General features: G+C 23.9%; 3 protein-coding genes across 3 annotated transcripts; 2 read left to right on the top strand and 1 right to left on the bottom strand.

Moving 5' to 3' along the window:
* Nucleotides 1-1,190: 1,190 nt before the first annotated feature.
* On the top strand, nucleotides 1,191-5,310 carry Bm18010 (Uncharacterized protein; the record flags this gene model as incomplete). Its single annotated transcript, XM_043074895.1, has 8 exons — nucleotides 1,191-1,249; nucleotides 1,362-1,445; nucleotides 1,727-1,824; nucleotides 2,603-2,735; nucleotides 2,998-3,099; nucleotides 3,550-3,652; nucleotides 4,578-4,769; nucleotides 5,206-5,310. 8 exons carry the CDS (start codon nucleotides 1,191-1,193, stop codon nucleotides 5,308-5,310), a joined length of 876 nt encoding a protein of 291 aa, XP_042930829.1.
* A 3,446-nt stretch (nucleotides 5,311-8,756) lies between these two features.
* On the top strand, nucleotides 8,757-12,111 carry Bm10351 (Uncharacterized protein; the record flags this gene model as incomplete). Its single annotated transcript, XM_043074894.1, has 8 exons — nucleotides 8,757-8,770; nucleotides 9,174-9,370; nucleotides 9,474-9,584; nucleotides 9,767-9,880; nucleotides 10,267-10,448; nucleotides 10,929-10,991; nucleotides 11,385-11,561; nucleotides 11,938-12,111. The coding sequence occupies 8 exons, from the start codon at nucleotides 8,757-8,759 to the stop codon at nucleotides 12,109-12,111; spliced, it is 1,032 nt and encodes a 343-aa protein (XP_042930828.1).
* Nucleotides 12,112-14,037: 1,926 nt separating this feature from the next.
* Nucleotides 14,038-20,189, bottom strand: Bm11531 (Uncharacterized protein; the record flags this gene model as incomplete). The annotated part of the gene is made up of 8 exons (XM_043074893.1): nucleotides 14,038-14,184; nucleotides 14,540-14,812; nucleotides 15,099-15,164; nucleotides 15,455-15,531; nucleotides 18,532-18,682; nucleotides 19,408-19,504; nucleotides 19,734-19,847; nucleotides 20,131-20,189. The coding sequence occupies 8 exons, from the start codon at nucleotides 20,187-20,189 to the stop codon at nucleotides 14,038-14,040; spliced, it is 984 nt and encodes a 327-aa protein (XP_042930827.1).
* Nucleotides 20,190-20,322: the final 133 nt, after the last annotated feature.

Below are 20,322 nucleotides of genomic sequence, written 5' to 3'. Positions count from 1 at the left end.
TTGCATAAAATGAGGAGAGAAGAGGTTTGGAATTTTCAGAAATTTCTTCACTGTTACAATTGTAATAATACTAACAATAATAATAAAATATTTTAACCTAAATCATTTGACAATTATTGTTTAAAATGATACTTAATAGTATTAAATTTAGCTTATTACTTATGCTATTTGATAATATTATAAAACATTGAAATAAGCAAAATTTTTGCAATTATTTATTTAATGTAATCTAACGTGAAAACATCTTTATTATTCACTTATATGTTAGCGTTTTACCAAAAAATAATTTTCTTTTCTGGGCTAATTTGTAACATTAAGTGTACACGTATGGTATACGTGTGCAACGTTAAAACATTGTTTCATCTCTAAGTTAAATTGTATGAAAATAACTGTGGAATTAAAATTCACTAATTAAAAAACACTGTTGATTTATACATTTGTTGATTGTTGATTTAACAATTTAAAACTTTGGCAGTTGGAAAATATGATAATTTGAAGTGCAAACTTTTTTTTTGCCTTATGCAGTGATGCTGTGAGAAACCAAGTGAGTAAGTTTAGCTAATCTATTAATGATAATAACGTTGATACAATTCTTTGTGTGATTATAAAAATGGTTGAATTTTAGAATTCATTTTAAACGGTAAAATTTTTTTAATTGAAATTTATTTGTCAGTACTGTTAGAAGCTTAACGGTTTGGTATCCGTTAAGCTCTGGTGATAACACTGGAACAGGAAATTGGATGTGAACGCAAGACGGAAAATTTTGACTTACTTTATTTTGATGTTATTAGAATAATATTGTTGTTCTGTTTTCATCTTTTTTTCATCATTTTTTTCCAGAAGTATCCTATTTATTTGTATGTTACGTTATAATATTGAATTTTTGACTCGATAAAGGCTAAAACACAAAATAGCTCTCTACGAATATGTTATTAACATATACTTAGACGTGTAACTTTTCTTTCGAAGTTTCATTACAGTTGCGGAAAAAGAACATTGTGTTTTAGCCTTTAGCCTGTTTGACCTGAAATATAAGCGTTTCGAATAGCGCATAATGTAACTTTAATAGCGTGATTAAATGATGCAATCAGAGATGTTTCCTTTTGATGCTACGTTACGTATACAATTAAACGATCGTAAATATTTGACTATCGAAATATTTGAATCATTCAATTTTAGATTCAATAACTATGTCGTCGGATCGTCTTAAACGAAAAGAAATTAGAACTTTAAAACAACGATGGATAATGTAAAGTTATAAAATTCTTTTATTTTTCCTAATTTCTTTACCCTACTATACGACATGGAATGTTTTATCAGTCGATCGGGAATGAGATAATCAATATCTCACTTTTCTTCAGGAAGCATAAAGATCGTACGGATGATATACCAAACTGTCCATCTATCGAGGACATTATTGATATGCCAATACCTAATGAAATTCTGTCCGTTTCATTTGATGCTATCTTCAATTTAATTTAGCATTTTATAATTTTACGTAAAAATTTTACAGAATACGTAGTATATTATTGAATGAATCAATCACCATTACTTATAAGACACAATTTTATCATATATAGCATCTCATACTTCAGTATCATCAATGTAATTCATATTCCATTCGAAAAATTTATCAGGAAAGAAAAAAAAAAATTGAAACTAACAAACTCTTGCATAATCAAGTTAGATGAATTAAAAAATAAAATGGCTAATATACGTTTTCCAGACCGTCCGAGAAAACGGAAACTAGTAATGTCATAACTGATTCGTCAATCTCGAATGCTAAATTACCGAATGGTACAATACAATCGCAAACGACAAGCAGTAATTCTTTCCTATTATACTTTAAATAAGCAAATTTATATTACTTGGTGACACAGTATTGTGTGACATTTCTTCCTGAGACATTTAACCATTGCTAACAGATCATTCATCCTCATGATTATGTATATCTTATCAGCTTTTACAGGATAAATCCTTCTTTTTCACTGTATAGTTGACCATTTATGCTAATAACAAGAAAGGAAAATCATTTATTTATTAAAATTATTGAATTTTATTTCCATTTTTTACTGCGCAATAATTTTAAATAAAGAAAAGTAACATTTTAAGGATAGTTATCGTATATGAAGCAGAATATCAAGCATATTGTTGTGATATCCTTAACATTTGACCTTTTGTTTACATTTTGATATCTATTCTTCTTCAAGTTACTCAAATCAGAATGAAATATGAATTATTTAGAGATTATTATTACAAGCTTAATAATACTCATAGTAATATCAATATGTTATGTAATGTAATTGGATTTTAGGTTTCTGTAAATTATTTCAGTTCAATATGATGGAAAAAATCTACTAAGGAAGGCTTAATATTCTTCAAAATTAGTTGAATTATAGATTAGCATAGAAAAACATAATAATAAAAGTTTGAAATGCATCTTATACTTTTACTTCAAAATTATTTATTAATTAAATGAGTTATCATTGCTTATTGAAGTTTATAACATCTACAAAGATGATATATGTATGTATGAACAATACGATAAATTTCATTCATCCTTGATCGATCCAATTTAAAATTAAGCTATTTGAATTTTGAGCTGCGCAAGAGAATTCAACAAAATCGACGGGTCATGAAACGTCGATAGTACCAAAACGGTTCCATCGAAATTATCGCAAACGACAACGACATTCGCGGAAAAGCAGCAAGCGTCATAGTTCATCCATTTCAAAGTTAGTTCTTAAAATGTGATAAACGAATCAATGGGAATCATACTGTTTTAAGTAATGAGAATTTTTCAATATTATTAATGATGGAAAAAGTCAATTTATAAGTTAACTCTTATCTTAAAAAATGAAACCAATTTTTAATTTATTTTTAAAAATATTTAGTGAAAAATGGTATCTAATTGATAAAAATTACCTCTTATCTGTTGAATTGTGAAAATTGGGTTATAATATTTTCGATTATTAAATAACCTATTCTCATTTACAGTAGTGAATTTGCCATCCAGGGTCCAGCTTCCGAAAGACGTGATGATATCCCGATGTGCCCAGATATCCAAAATATTTGCGAACTTGATCAAAGCGAAATAGAGTCCATTTTATAAATATTTTTATCAAATCGAAAAATATTTATAGCAAATTTTTAATATGAAATAGAAGATTTTACTGAAAAAAATCCCATTATTCATTAAAATTTGGGAGGATACAAGAGATTATTTAGAAAAAGGAAATTTGAATAATGAAGGAAGAATAATATGCCATCCATAAAAAAAAAAAAAAAAAAATTTGTGATATAAATAATTTATATTCAATATTGATAATAATGAAACGTTTTTTGTTTTGATCGTTTAAATCTTCCCTTTGCTAAGTAATGTTTATCTTTCAAATTATTAGAATCACAATTTTTTTTTTTTTTGAAGGAACCAATTAGCGTTTGACCATTTAACTATCTATCACTATCATATATAATTATCATTATTATATGTATATATATACTAAAATTAATTTTATTATACTTCTAGCAATTGTTTCTTTTTTATAGTGATCACATGTCCGTTCATCGATTTTCCCACGCATTTCATCAATTACTTGATGATTTTCTGCTTCTTCTAACCAAATTAACACAATTCTTGAAGGGTCATCCAGTAAGTACTGTATAAGTATGAAATAATTCTATGTAACAATAAACGAAAAGCATTTTGTACCGTATATGTCCGAAATAATTACGTCATTTGCATATTTTAAACTGAAACAAAAATGAAATTAGGGAAGACGAAATTTTTAAAGCAAATAAAAACGAGACTCTAAATTCTTAGCTAAATATTTTTCAGTTTTTTCTTTCTCTATTCTATTAATTCATTACAAACATATGTGTATTCAAATTTGTGAAGTATTGATTAAAAGAGAAGAAAGGCAATAATGTGACAGTAAATAAAATAATTATGAATTTATAATTTTTTTCTCAGTTACTTTTCAATTTTTTTTTAAACTAAAACAAAATTATAAATTATCTTTCAACTAAATTATAAAATGTTTATTCTAACAACGTGATAACAATTTTATATAATAATTTTTGTGAAAAATTTCATATTCCTTTTTTATTTTAGTTTTAAATTCTCAAGAATTCAATTTTCAAAAAATAACCTTTTTACTATTTCTGATTTTTTTTTTTTTAACAAACAGTGGAAAAGTGTTGTCGTCAACATCCCTTTTGTAACTATTCAAAAACTTATTATATTTTGCTATTTTTTTCTGATAATAGGAATCTAAGTTACGTAAAATGGTATCAATACATGTATTCTACGTCGAATTAGTTTATTATCTCATTGAGAAAAAATTTACTTACATTTCGCTTTTTTAATAAAAATTTATTTATTTTTTTTTTAAATAAAAAATCGTTTTTATTTAATTTTAAATTGTCTTTGAATTCGATTTAAAAGACCGATAATAATTATCATTTGTTGAGATTGCAATATATTTACCATAATTGCTCATTTTTCATCATAATTTAATATAATATTACTGTACTGATTTTAAAATATTTCCTGGCTCTAATTCGATTAATTTTAGCGTCCTGCAACAATAACAGGTTTCATTGTTGCCAGTTATTTGCTTATTAGTTATTTGGAACTTTCAATTGCTGCACTTATTGAATTAATTGCCCAAGCTATTTGGCCAATATCACATGCTATGCTTCTCTTCATTGGACGTCTTTCCATAAATTTTAGCTCATTCATGCATTTTTCCGATGATATTATTAAGGTTAGCAAATTTGTCTAATATTTATTCCAAAAAAAAAAAAAGAAGAAAATTGTCTAAAACTCTAACAATGGTAAATTGCAAGGGCGTATGAAGTTATTCTATAGTCTAATTGGTCATTTGAGCTTAGAAGCATAACATTTTTTGAAATTCTTTCAATTTAGCAAAATTATTTTCAAAAAGCAAACATTATTTTGAAAAGAAATAGCTTACTTACTTACTCACTTCATAATCACTCATTTTTGTTAATTGTAATAAAATAAAGTGTGTTTGTTGTAGAAGAAAAACTGATAGAAGTAATAATCAATGTTACAATGTAGATATTAGTACAGTACATATTGATAATAATAATGAAAAAAAGATTGGAATCATTGGTAGTTATTCATTACAAGTGATAATGTTAATGTGATAAGAAGTGGCAGAAAGAATATTTTTACAGGGTGCATACTGCGATGTGGCAGAGATTTGGTGTAAACATTTTCAAATGATGTGTGCCGATCGGTGTTCATTTTTCAGTATGGCAGTGGAACGATTGAAAAATTAAAATTAAACTTTAAATAAAAGAAAAAATAAGAATGATACGAAAAAGAATAAATTTATTCTTTCCATTTACTGATAGCTTTATTTGATATTGTAAATAATAAATCAACACATTATTATCATAATTTTGATTTTATTTTATGATAAATATTTCAAAGATGATGTGAAATTATAATTAATCTTCGGATTCATTAAATGGATTATTTTTTTGAAAATTACATTTGTAATATTTGTGAGCTTATATCAACAAATTTTATTATTCGGAACAGTACAGCTTCGGATCAATAGTTCGCATGAAACTCAAGAAAAGCTATTTCTTATATTCTTAATACAATTTTTAAATATATTAATGGAATATTTCTAATTATGCTAACTAATACATAAATTAATTTACCAATTAATTTAAAATAGAACTACATTTTAGCTATTACATTGGCCTCATTAATATTGTGGTTTTTTCTTTTTTTTTTTTTTTTTTTGTTTTGAAAATTTATTTTGCATTTCTCTGGTTTTCATCTTTCATATAAATGATATTTCCATTATTTTTGAAATTTGAATTTAGAAAAAAAAACAAAAAACAAAATTTTTTTAATAGATGGAATTAATTTTCATTATAATATGATTTTTTTATTCTTGAAGTATCCTTGAAATTAGATCATAATGTTAACACTGACAAATATTGACTTACTAGTACTGTGTAATTTTCAATAAAAGAAATATTCGGTAAATTTATTCCAATAATTGGTATTGGAATACTAGTACTGTATAATTTTCAATAAAAGAAATATTCATAAATTTATTCCAATAATTGGTATTGGTAGGAACTTAATTTTATTTGTAATAGAAAAACATAAAAATCTTATATCACGTAGTATAAGTAAGATAAATACTTTCTTTAAAAAAAGAAAAAATATTTGTCAGTGTTAACTTCAAATAAAAAATCTTAATTGCAGTATAATTTTTTTTTTGCGATAAATTGGTAAAAAGCAAAAAAAAATAGTATTGAACTAAGTATTAAAGTAAATTGAATTTGATTAAAATTAAGTATTGAAGTAAATTAGGAGCTAAGTTTGTTTGAAATTCATTTTGAGTATGAAGCCTTTTGAGCCTTTGGATTTCGGAAAGTAATTTTATCTTTGATAGAATTTCATTATTATCAAAACATTTTGCAGGATTAATTGCTATGACCTTCATTTATTCCTTCTCTCTATCCTATCCCGTCCCCTCCCCCTCCCTACATATTCCTATTTATCTATTACTTTTATTATACCGTAAAGTAAGTCAGTTATATGTTCAGGAAGTTATTTCCAAGTATAATTTTTCTATTAAAAAATATTTTTTCAAATAAAGAAAAAACAGTTAATTGCTGCGAATATATCCATGCAAAGTTTCATTTATATATAATACCGTAATTTTGTTTTTCCGATATTCTTCTCCAATACCGGAATTTCAGTCAATTTCATTTTATTGATTTTCATTGTGCTAATGCTATATCTAATCATTGCTAATAAAATATAATCAAAAGAAACCAAAAAATTCAAGATAAAAGCACTTTTTCTTCTTTTATATCATATACCAATCAATATACTGACCTTGAAATATTGCCGATAATGGTAATATTGTTAAAATTTATGAAATTATGAGAAAAAAAATGTTAACTAGATAGGAAATAATAAAATCTGTAATAGTATAAGCGCATTAATCCATCTGATAACTGCATTTATTTCACTGACAATACCGCCCTTTTCTTTTTATTTTAACTTTGCTTCCAACTTCTTATGAAAAAATTTACTCATTTCTTTTACATTTCTTTAATTTTCAATATTTTTTTTTTTTTTTTGCTTTATTGGTTTTTTTGGGAATTTGAACATTTAGGTATTATTAAAAAACATTATTTGTTTTCTCATTGTTTTTTGCTTTTTTTTTTTTTTGTTATTCAAGTTAAACTAAATAATATTTCTCTTCATTTATATTCTTTTACTAACGTCTCTTCCATTCGTTATTACTCATATTTCACTTCAGTTTTCATATATTTACGTGTAATACTTATTTAATAGTCATAAAATACATGCATTGTTTAGCTTAGTGCTAAATGCGAACACTTCAAATTTGAATAGTATTCGAAACTCTGGAGAAATTGCAAATTATTATTGCTTAAGGAAAAGTATGATATAATCAAATAATTATTTACATTTATTATCATTTGATGGTTGAATATTAAATATGACCTATTTGATAGTTAAAAGAAGAAAGATAAGGCAGATAATGAATGATAAGTGACGATTATGAATGTAAAATTTATATTATTGATTCACTTGATATTATCTAAAAATTATTTCTACTTCTTACCTTTAATTTTACTAAATATGTAATTTCTTCTGTGACCTATTTATACATTTTTTTTGTTCAGTTAATTGAAAAAAAAGAAAACAGAAATTAATATTATTATAAATTAATGAAATTACTTCTTACAATAATGTTTATAAAAGATGCAATACAAAATTATTAGCTAAAATTTTGACTTCAATTTTAAATAACTTAGAGCAATTAATCAATTTCAATAAATTTATATTTCATTTTCCTTTCAGGAATCTAATTAATTAAGATTGAATAAAAATAAAGATCAAATATGTATTTTGTTGAAATTATTTGGCAAACACTTACAAATGATCTTGCTCCATCGTATTAGAACCGGTTCTCAAAAATATTGCTGCAAATATATTATTGTCACATGCTATTGTCACATACCATTTTAGGTCCGAATGACATATCGTTTATTTCATTTACTTGTCTTAGATTATCGCAGTTATATTTGTCAACGGTAAATATTCTGCAGTTGTCGATTTATTAATTCTTTGAATTTTTTTAACCGTTTAATTTTATCCATTAAATGTTTAATTTTATCCATTCATCTAATTGTGTTAGATTATCGCAGTTATATTAGTTAACGATAAAAAATAATATTTTCTCTAAAAACTTCAGTATTCTCCAAAAACTTTGAAAAAAGAAAAAGAAAAAAAAGAAGATTCTGTAAAATTTTCCTAATATTCACATAAACAATGAATTTCAAATTTTCAGCTATATCTTTTTAAGCTTGGATCGGTCTCAATTAATCAATTAATTTTTTCTCTTTTTTATAATTACTACGCCAACATTGCTTACTTATCCAAAATCAATAGTTTAGAAAGTGAAATTTTTTAAAAATTTTAGTTAATTTCTTAGATTATTTTAATTAAGTTATCAGATTGGGCTTAGCTAATTTATAAATTTTCTGATTATGTATTGCAAAATTAATGATATGTTTAAGTGCACTAAATTAATTCTACGTAGTTCACATGTATTATTAAAAAATATATATATGAATGAAATTTCATAGAAGAAAAAATGTGGCAGTCCTAAATAACATGTTTATCAAACGTTTCACGAATTTCAGCATTAATTGTTTCATCAATGTCTACCATAAGGTTGGTAAATTTGAAAATATATTATTTGACGTACGTTTGTTAACGCGATGTATTGACAAAGCAATTGAATATATCTTTGACGTAACGACAACATATTTAGACGTATGGGAAAGCCATAAATGATAATTTATTTACCTTAAATATTATAATTATTCCATGGTATAGAGTGTTATAACTATGTTATACAGTGAACTCAGACATTTTTCCCGTTTGTCATCCTTTTTTCGCAACATTAAAACGAATAATAATCTTTTCAAAATTTTTGGTTTTTTAAAAGATGAAATGTTTTTTTTACATAAACTTATAAAAAACAATCTATTTCGGAAATGATTACAATAGTTTAAAATACATAATAATCACTCTTTCTTGTCTTTTTTTTTGCATTTCTTTGAAATATTTGCAGATATGAATGTGTCTCAAATCCAGATTCATTAGCAATAAATGATGAAGCAAGAATTTATAATACGGAACAAATCGATGATACAGCTCTAATTACCACTCATAATGATAACTTTGATCATATCTTCGTGGATAATATTACCTGGCAAAATATCTTTGAGGATATACGATATTCACAACGACAACAACGATTTTGTATAGGTATGCATAAGAAATATTTTTAATTACGAAGCTAATTATAACTTTGCATAAAATTTTGGCAAATAAATTCTTTGTTTTTCTTTTAAAATTTTATAATTATCAGGTATTATTATCTCGATGATTTGCTTAATGTTGATTCTTTTGGTATCATTATTATCGGGTTTTGGTAAAGTTATTTTTGATGTTATCACATATCAGGAAAAATCACGCCATGGTAAAGAATATTATTAACCTTTTTTTGGTTTAACAATTTGTCATTGATAATAATTTTCAAATAATTGATTGATAACATTTTGTTAGCTATGGAATAAAATATGATTAAAGAAATGTTATCAATTAACTGCTTTGTTAAAATTGTTTTCTTAATAATTTGTTTGTTTTTCTCTTTTTTTTAAGGTCTTATGATGATACCAAATATCCGGAAACGATCTCTCAATGTATTTCATTTTAACTTGCGAAATGGTACAGCAAATGCAGAATACGTGAAAGAAATTGATGATTATCTTGAAAGTAAATAATTTCATAAAACTTTTATGAAAAATAACTTCAAAAAAATATTTTTTTTTTTTTAAATTCATTCTTTTTTCAATTTTATTAGGAAATACTTGAAATTTCATTGAATAAATTAACAATGATAGGTAATTATATATATGTCATATGCCCCATATACCCTACGGGTACGTAACATTTGTTCAACAATTAATCATTTAAATTATTCTTTGATGCTTAAATTATCAAATTAATAAAGTCCTTGCATTCTATTTAATTTTTAAATTTTATCAGTAAAAATTTACAACTTTTCCTGTCCAATTTGCTTGATTATTTCAAATTAATCCTCTTAATTCTTTTTTTTAAATATTTATTGATAATATTTACAAAAATGGAAATTTTTACAGAATATGTTAAAGACCGAGAAACGATGGGAGAATTTTTGAAGATTTGTACGATGGAAGAACGAAGCGATAAAAATCATTGGTGCGCATTTGACATCAAACGACAATTTCATTCCGATTGTTCCAAAACAACTAATTACGGTTATGATTCTGGCAATCCATGCATGTTATTCATTTTTAACAATGTTAGTAAGTTTCTAACAAACAGAATATGACTAATTAATTAATCATAATAAAATCATTACACTAATTACTCGTCTTCCCTTTTTTTGATTGAATTTGATCTAGATTTTTTGATTTTAAAAGGATTCATATTGTTTTCTCAAGTTTTGAATATTTTAATCTTTTTCTCATATTTATTATCAGATTTACTCCAACAACACTTATCTTTTTTTTCGGGAAATGATAAGTGTAAACTCTTAATCGCTCCATTAAATTTTTGTTATTTTAAATGTACCTCGTCTAAAATTTTCTTTTTTTTTCTTTGTCATCGGTCAAATTTTAACTAATCAAGCTATCGCTAAAAAAGAAGGAAAAAGCATCGGTATAAATGTTTCTCTGAATTCCAGTAATTTCATTTATTTGATGGAAAATCTAAAAACAGAAAGATATGAAAATTTTTCACTTATTTCATTTCAATTCAATTATAGCTTTACATTTTATAGCGTTTGGGTTGGAAGCCAAATATGAAAAATGAAATGGATTATTTACCATTCTTTTGTCATATGGTTAGCTACTTTTTGCGCATACTTTTCATTTCATTTAAATTCAGTTCAATTCATTTCATTTTATTTCATTTCAATTCGTTTTACTGCAAAATATATTTGCATTTAAAAAATTTCACACTTCTTATATCAGAAGTATGAAATTATCCACTTTTAGCAAATATTTATTACATCAATAAATATAAATAATACCAAACATATTATTTATCAACTAATCTAATAATTCAAATTATTTACACAATACCTAACTTTTTTTAACTGCCATTACTGCCAATTTGTGTTGTGTTAAATGTTGTATTAATTCTGTAAAATTTATTAATTGTTGTCCTAATTCAAATTCAATCGTTTATATATATATATATAATTTTTAGCATTATTTTTCATTTTTCTTTTCAGCACTATCAATATTCATCAAATATTTACACCAATATTACCTATTATCCATCATTACCTACACCAATACGTAACGGTGGTTTTCAAATGAATTTAATACCAAATGAAAAAATTCTCGATGATAATGGTAATGAAATTATTGGAGAAGATGGAAATATTCTCTATACTTTACCACCATTGGTAAATTATATTAATAGTAATTTCTTATTTTTATATCAATTTCCATTATTATATGGGTGAAATTAAATAGACGTAAAGAAAAGTATACGTATAGAAAAGTTAAAAATTTAACATTTATTTTTATAAATATTTAGAAATCGAATAAATATACCTTACTTTTTATTCAATGAATTTTTTTTCTTTTTTTTTTGTTTTCTTTTTTTAAATTCTATAATTAAACATATTAGAACAAATAAAAGAAAATATTAATATTATCTTTAATCATAACATCGAAATAGATAATTATTTAATGCAAAAATTCAACTCTTCAAATTTTACAAAAAAAACAGCAAATAATTCTTTAATATATATTTTTTCTTTTGAATTTATAATTTAGGTAATGGCAAAAATAACATTCGAAAATGTAAAACGAAATGAGAACGGTAATTTGGGTCCATTCACTATGGATTGTCGAATAAAAGATAACGTTGCTGGATATCAGTTTGATAATATCGATAACTTCAATGGTCAAACAGTTGTCACATTTGATTTTGTTCCACAATTTTCATGAATTCGAAAGTTCTTTCCAAAAATAAGGAATTTAGTGAATCTAAAATTTCTTCTAAAAAAAAAAAAAAAAAGCAATTCAAGGGTAAATAGATCGATTAGATTTTTTATCAACTCAGTGATATAACAATACATACTGCACTTTTTCGTGTTTAGGTCATTAATTCAAATTAATGTTGTTTAGTAATTTAGAATTCTTGAAATATGTTCATATTTAAATTTATTCTTCCATTTCCGATTCTTCTATTCCTTGAACTAATTTGTGTTTTCCTTACATTTTATAATTTAACCACTTCTTTTTGATCTGTTCAAATATTTTTTTTTGAGGTTTACTATTATATTTCTTCGACAACTTTTTCAGCATGTTCTAAATATATTGATCACAATGTTGAAATATGCAATATTTTATAAAATTTATTTTTGTCAAAAATTATTCCTTCAAGCAAAACTAAATTCTGAAGTATAAAATTTTTTTAAAGTAACGTAAAAAATTTAACTTGCCAGAGTTAATTAGTTAATTAATTATTTGCTCATTCCTTTTCATCCTAGAAAAACGCATAATATATTTTCCAGTTTACAATACTAAACTTAATACAAGATTCCAGTTTAATCTAATAGTTATTTCATCTTTATCACTGTTTAATATAAACGACAACTTTCCCATCCATGCAGAACCGTTCAAAAAAATTTTTTTTCGGTTGTTTGTTTTTATTTATTTGTGTTTAGCTTATTTAATATTAAAATGACAATAGCTTTATTACAATATACATATATATAACAACAATAATAAATATTCTAGTTATTAAAAGTGTAATAAAAACTATCTCTGAAACGAAAAAAAAAAAAGAGAAATTTAAATCTATGAACAAACATTACACAATGTAATATTCAAATAATTAAAGAAAAAAATCTTATTGCACCATTCATTATTTAAATAAATTAAAATTTATTTTAAAATGAGAAAAGCATTTAAAGATATTAAACAATGAGTATAAGATATAAACAAAAGCTCATATGAAAATATTAAATTCCATCAAATTATGAAAGAATTATATTAAGCTAATTCAAATCCAACAAGAAAAAAGAATTGAAATATTTTGAGTTAACTTGAATTTTTAAACAAATATAAGTATAAAAATATGACAATTCAAATAAACAATTTGCAAATTTTACGTCTTTTTTTATTCAAAATGAAAATCTGCAAAAAGAAAACAAAAAATAAATGAAATTAAAATGAAATTTTAGCATAGGAGACAAATATTTAAATACTGGTTAAATTTTCAATCAAAATATTGCTAATAAGAGTGATTAAAGCAAATAACAATTTTCAATAATTCCATTCTTAAACATCAATTGTTGAAAGTTTTTAAGTTTATTATCAATTACAATCAGTCATCTTTTTCTCCAAATTAAGAAATAATACTTCAGTTATTCAAAACAAAATCAGTTATTAAATCAAATACCAAATTAAGTTTAGAAAAGCATAGATAAGAAAAATAAAATTATAATCCAGATCGAATCTAATAATATAATTAGGACAGAGAGAGAGAGTATTTACTTCTCAGATTTCTACAGCAATAAAATGTTACCACATTTTAACATGATATTAAAATTTTTAAATATTGAGATCTAGAGTTATACCTGAAGAGTTAAATTTAAATAATAAATTCTCTTCTAATTAGGGAATTAAATTATGAGAATACCTTGACAAAATATTTTTATTAAATTATTAAATGAATTTGATAAGCATACTTTATTATAACTTTTCTTCAATTAATTACTTATCTAAAAAAAGGATACATAAAATTAAGATAATGATTTCAGAATAGAAAAGAAATGATGCTATATAGACACAAATAAAAAAACTCATGTTAAAAATTTTCATAATTCATAATAATTTTACAACAAATAATGTAATGAAAAATCTATTTCATTTAAAAAAAAATTTTTCAGTTCTTGCATAATCGAATAAAGTTTTATTTACTGCATTACTATAACTGTCGTTGTTGTTGTTGCTGTTATTATTGTTGTTGTTATTGTTGAGGATACTGCTAGTATTATCCAAATTTCTAAGCACCTATACGATAAAAACCATTTAAATTTACTTTTTTTTCTTAGCAAGAATTAATTATATTGATGTTATCATTAATATCAAAAAAAAGAAGACAGGAATGAGTAATATTTACATTGTCAACCAATTTTTCTCATCAATAATATATAATAAATCATTGAAATGACAATAAAAAAGTGATTTGCAAATTTCATTGAACAAAATTCATGATTTAACATTTTATTAAATCTACATATACATACACATATATATGTATCATTCCTGAAATTTAATTTAGCTAAATATTGTATGCATTAATATTAAATGATTGAAAGAAAAAAGTAAGAAATGAAATTTAATAAAATTGAAATAATGATCGTACCGTTTGTTCATCATCGTCATCAGCAGTAGCTGTTGAAGTACTACCACTTTCGATCATACAACCACTATCCGAAGCTGACGAATAAGCCATACCAAAGGTTGATAATGAATGAAGTTCAATGCTTGGTAAACTGTCAACAAAGAACTTGGCAACCTGTTGCTCTCCGATTGTTGTTATTGATAACAATGGTGTATTACCGTTACCATCAATGCTTTCTGCTTGTAAACGACTCATCTCGTGTAAGTGACGTTGAAAACCATATCTATTTGTTCGCTTAAATTTCGAAGAAAAAAAAGAAATTATTAAAATACAGAATTTCATCATTTGAAATATTAAAACAGTGATATAACTGAAAAGATAAAATTGTTTTGTTATGGATAAAAAAATTGTTTTGTTATGGATAAAAAAAGTGAAGACACAGATCAAATGATTAAAAATATATTTCTTTTAATTTTACTTCAAAAAAAAAAGAAACAGAACATAATGTTTAATGTTTAATTTATTTAAAATTTATAGTCTTTTTCTTTTTTTTTAAATAAACTCAGAAATGAATTTTCACCAGATCATAAGCGCTTGTAAGTGAAGTATGCATTGTTTCCGGTATCGTTGAAGATTTACTCATATTCTATAAAGGAAAATCAATTAGATAATAAAAATCAATTAAATAATACAGAATTACATCAAATGTAAATTTAAAAAAAAGGTTTAAGAATTTCAGTTCTATTAGTACAATAGAAACGCAGTAATTATTGAATTATTGATAAACATTATTGATAAACAATATTAGAAAGAAAAAATGAATCAAAAATAATGATGTAACATTCTTTTATGATTTAAAGAAGTATGGTATTCAAATTAGAATAGACAAAAAAATAAAAAAAAAAAACTTTTTTTGAAATAACTTTATTACATTACCATAAGACATTGTTGTTGTTCCTCATCAATTCCTGATAATTTTGAATTTTCCATAACTGGACTGATTAAACCAGTCACTAAAAATAAAACATAAAGACAAAAAAAGCAAAAATAGAAAATATTCTAAAAATTAAATACTTCATTTCATCAATAATAATTTCATTTCAAATATTTATAACAACAGCTAAAATGAAATGCAGGGAATAGAGGAAAAATGTACAATAGCAGGGAAAAATTAAAAAATTTCACTAAACACAGGTGATAGTATGTGTGTGTTTGATTAAATGCATGGTGCAAGTGTGTATACACCTTAATTGATGAGTTTTAAAGATTCAAAAAATTTAAGGGTTAACAAACGGAAAAAAATATGCATTCACATTTCAGAGGAAAAACTAAACGATAAGTTTTGAGAGAAGTGATATGCTATTAGCTAAGAGATATACATCGTAAATTATCATTATGTCTCAAAATTTAGTTTATGAAGAAATAGACTGAATGAGAATTTATTGAAACTATTGTATTAGTAATGTATATAAAGAATTATATTAAATTTAAATTTTTTAGGAAAAATGCTAAATAATTATATTTCTGATAGTAGAAATGCACTAGTAATAACAGTGATAGTGGAAGTGGTAATTGCAGTGATAATGGCAGTGGGAGTAGCAATAATGATAATGGAGAAACTGTAGTATGATATATGACGTGTAATTGTCGATGATTGAAAAAATTTGCTAATTGTATTTTTTTTTTCAATTAAATTAAATCCTAATTCTATATTTTTTAAGGGAAAATTGAATCATTTAAAATATTTTCATCGTTTTTATTAATTTTTCTTTTTTTTTACTACATATCATTAGTATATAATGCATATATATATATATATATATATTCATTAAAAAAACAGTATATATATATATTCATTAAGGAAAAAAAAAAAAAAAAACGAAACGAAAAAGAATTAAATTATTCGCAATCCTTCAAAAAGATTAAACTATTTACTGTTTAGTTAAATTAAATTTGAAAAAAGCACATGCAATTATTAAATGTGATCATTTTTTTTAAGTGTGAAAATATATGGACAAAATAACAAAAAAGATTATTGGTGGAGGAATAATCAATAAAATAAATTTAATAAGTAAAATGTATAACATGCATAAGCCATAAAATAAACAACTGCTAATTGCATTTTTCTTTTTTTTTTTTGAATTCTTAATTTCAAAAAATAATACTGATAAGTGATAATTGTAGTAAAAGAAATGTAAAAGATTTTGAAATTTTTTTCAATCTTTTTTATTTTTATCTTATTTTTGATTTTTTTTAAGAACAGGATAAGATGAAATGAGTAATAGTTTACTTTACATAGCAACTGTTATTAGCATCTTGTTATGGTAATTTGCAGGATGCAAAAATTAATAATAAAGCAAATGATATTTACTAGCAAAATAACTATTATTTTACAATTACAAATTCTAATATATAAATTTAAACAAGCATGCATAAAATGGATAAAAGCCACTGCTATTATTCAGTATTTATTCATGGTGATAAGATATATTTCAAAAGTATTGATAAAATTGCAAAAAATTCATCATTTATGATGTTATTATATATACATCCTAATCACTCTTACTTTCTTTTGTTTGCCTCCCTCTTTCCTTCTCTCTCCCAAAGAATTTCAATCAGCAATGGCATATTAATTAATATGAATGATAAAATTACAGAACAAAACAATTTCACAACAACTACCACATACGTTTGCCAGAACATAGCGGTCTCAGATTAAGAGATGTTGGACGAGCTGAAAATTGAATTTAATCGATAAAATTATCAGTCTGGATGAAATGAAATGAATGGGACTACTTATTTAATCATCAAATTTTAATAACTTTTATAGTTAATTGCTTACTAAGACTATTAATTGGAATAAATCAAAGGAAAAAGGATGAATTAATTCATGGATGGTAAAATTTAACATTTTTATGTGATATGACAAGTAATTTTATTTTCAAATATTCCTATATTCAATTATGATAAGAATCAATGAAATGAAACCTTTCCCAAAAAAGTGGAAATAGAAACCACAGACAACTACATATCCAATCATAAAAGATAAAAAAATTGGCGGAGTATTTTACAAAGTTAAAAGGTTCAAAGTTATTTGCAACATATTAATATAAAGTACAGTTAGTTATAAAGATATCTATTATTATCAAAAAATGTGTAAAATTCATCAAAATTATTTCCTAGACAAAAATACAAGAACACGAGAGATAAATTTTAAAAAAATACCACATTTAACACTATCACAAAATTTAAGGCTAAAAATTGATCATAAGTAAGATACAACTATTTTTAGTATTTATTAAAAATTGTTGCTGTTATTAATTTAAAAGAAAGTGAATATTACTAGAAGATAAAATAAATGAACAATGACTGTTAAAAAATGAAATGTCAGGAATTATTTTTATGCCATCTTTGAAAAGATTTTTTCAAAAAAAAAAGTAGAGTTTTTTTCCCATTTAAAACAAAGATAAAATTTTATGCCCAGATCAATTAAAAATTAATAATAGTAATAACCAATAAATTTAACAACCAACATCGATTAATAAAAGCTAGCAGATCAATCAAACTGTGATAAATGATAAGTTAAGAAGATTGATTAATGAGAAAATCTGTTTTCCAAAATTATTACTATTTTGAATAAATCAGGAAATGATCCGGATAATTATACAGTTAGGTATTTGTTATCAAATTGATATCAAATATGACGTATGCTGCATTAAAAAAAGGACAACCATAACCTATTGACAAAGATAGCGTAATGGATAAAAATGGCCCTTTAAAAAAAAAAAAAAAAAACCAAGGTTAACTTAGTTTTTTTTGATCGAATCGCCATTATTAAATTATTATGAGATACTGAAAAATATGACATATAAAGATAAATGAATATTCGCAGTAATATTATCTTGATAATATTTTATGATGATTTTTTGATTAATATATTTACATATCACAGTTAACCTGATGATATGAAATAATTCCGATGTATAATTCAATCGATTTAGCAAATAACTCACCCATTGAAGAAGATGAAAAAGAAATAGATAAATCTGCTGTTGAATTTTGACTCTCATTCATTCTAACATCACAAATAGTATCGATTAACTCCTTTTGCTGATGTTGTGCTACATTTCCGATGCCACTACTTCCGCTTATCGATAATAGCGGCTATAGAGGAAAATTAAATTAAATTAAATTACTTAGTCAATACCTGATTTGAAATTACTAAGTTAAATTTGGAAGAATTGAAAGAAGTAATAGTTAAATTAAAACCAATAATAGAATATTTCGAGAAAAAGCTTCATGATAATATAATTCTATGCGTGATAATCTGATAATTTAATTACGTGTGATAATTAATTAAAATAAATAATAGAGAAAAGGCTTGATATATGCTAAAAATCAGATTATAAAATGCTCAACAAAACTGCACAAAATATAACTCATTGTTGCTTTTTCTGTGCTTTTTAAAAAGGTTACTGAAGAGAATACTTGCTTCGGAAATTTGCTTTTTTTAAATGTTTGATATTTTACGCAATTCACATGTTTGTTAATATAAAAACATACTGTATAATTTCTTCTTTTCAATTCAAAATGTGAAAAAAATAGTAGATTATAATCATATTCTATGCTAAAGAAGACAAGGTTGTCTTCAATATGTAAAAAAGAAAAAAAAGTGTCAAAATTTAATTTCTAATTTGAATCAATAAATTGCTTGAAATTTTTATATTTTATAAAAATAAAAAATAGATTGTTGTAGTACTGGAGAATTATACATTCAGTTGCATCTACACAATAATTGAAGGAGCTAAAAATTGAAGTAATAAAATGGAATAATTATAAAAATACTATTTTAATTAAAAATTTTTAATATTTTATACAAAAATTATTACCGTCTTTGCAGCAGTATTAGGCAAACTTGCTGTCCGTTTCATTCGATAATTTGGTATTGCATTACCAAAATAACTCATTCGATTCAAACGTTCTTGTCTAAAATATATATAAATATAAATTTCAATTTAAACTTGTAAATTCCTAAAAAATTCTATTTTTTACATAAAAAGACACATTTTTTAATGAAAAATGTATTTTTATAACCAAAAAAAATTTTACTAATACCAAAAAGAATTTCAAGTAGAAAGTAAAACTATGATTTCTTCATTATTTTGACCAAATTTAATACATTTTAAATAATTACTACAATGATATTAAAGAGAACCTGCTAAGCATATTGTTAATAGCAACTTCTTGACGAAGTCTATCAAGTTTTAGCATACTCTCTACCACTTGAATGCTTTTCGTATAAGCTTCAATATAAGTCTCTTTGTGATCTCTGAAATTTAATCATTGAAATATTACTGACAATAATTGATAAGAAAAAGGTAAAAGTAAGATAGCCAAAATATTATACTTTAGATTTTTGCTTGAAAGTTTAGTTTTATCAAATTATTACATTCTTCAATGATTGATTTGATTGGAAAATATAACAATCGTATTAATCTGACATATTTCAATACTAGATAAATCATTAATTATGATTATTAATAGCTGGAATATAAATATTATTAAACAATCATATATATAATTTCATCTAGTTTCGTAATTGTTAAACTTACCTGTTATCAGTACCTGTTGTTAAATCATCATCAATATTCACTGATTGATGCACCGCCATTCGAGCAAGAGATGTTCGATCTTCGACATCAAGAGTTGACTGCAAATAAATACATATCACTTCTCTTTAATATATTTACATAAATTAATAATCAATAAAAAATTAAAACCTATATACGTATTAAATATTTATT

The sequence above is a fragment of the Brugia malayi genome (assembly GCF_000002995.4).
Source record: "Brugia malayi strain FR3 genome assembly, contig: Bm_v4_ChrX_scaffold_001, whole genome shotgun sequence".
Lineage (NCBI taxonomy): Eukaryota > Metazoa > Nematoda > Chromadorea > Rhabditida > Onchocercidae > Brugia > Brugia malayi.
The sequence above is the reverse complement of the archived record's forward strand: the minus strand, read 5'-3'. Positions and strand labels throughout refer to the sequence as shown.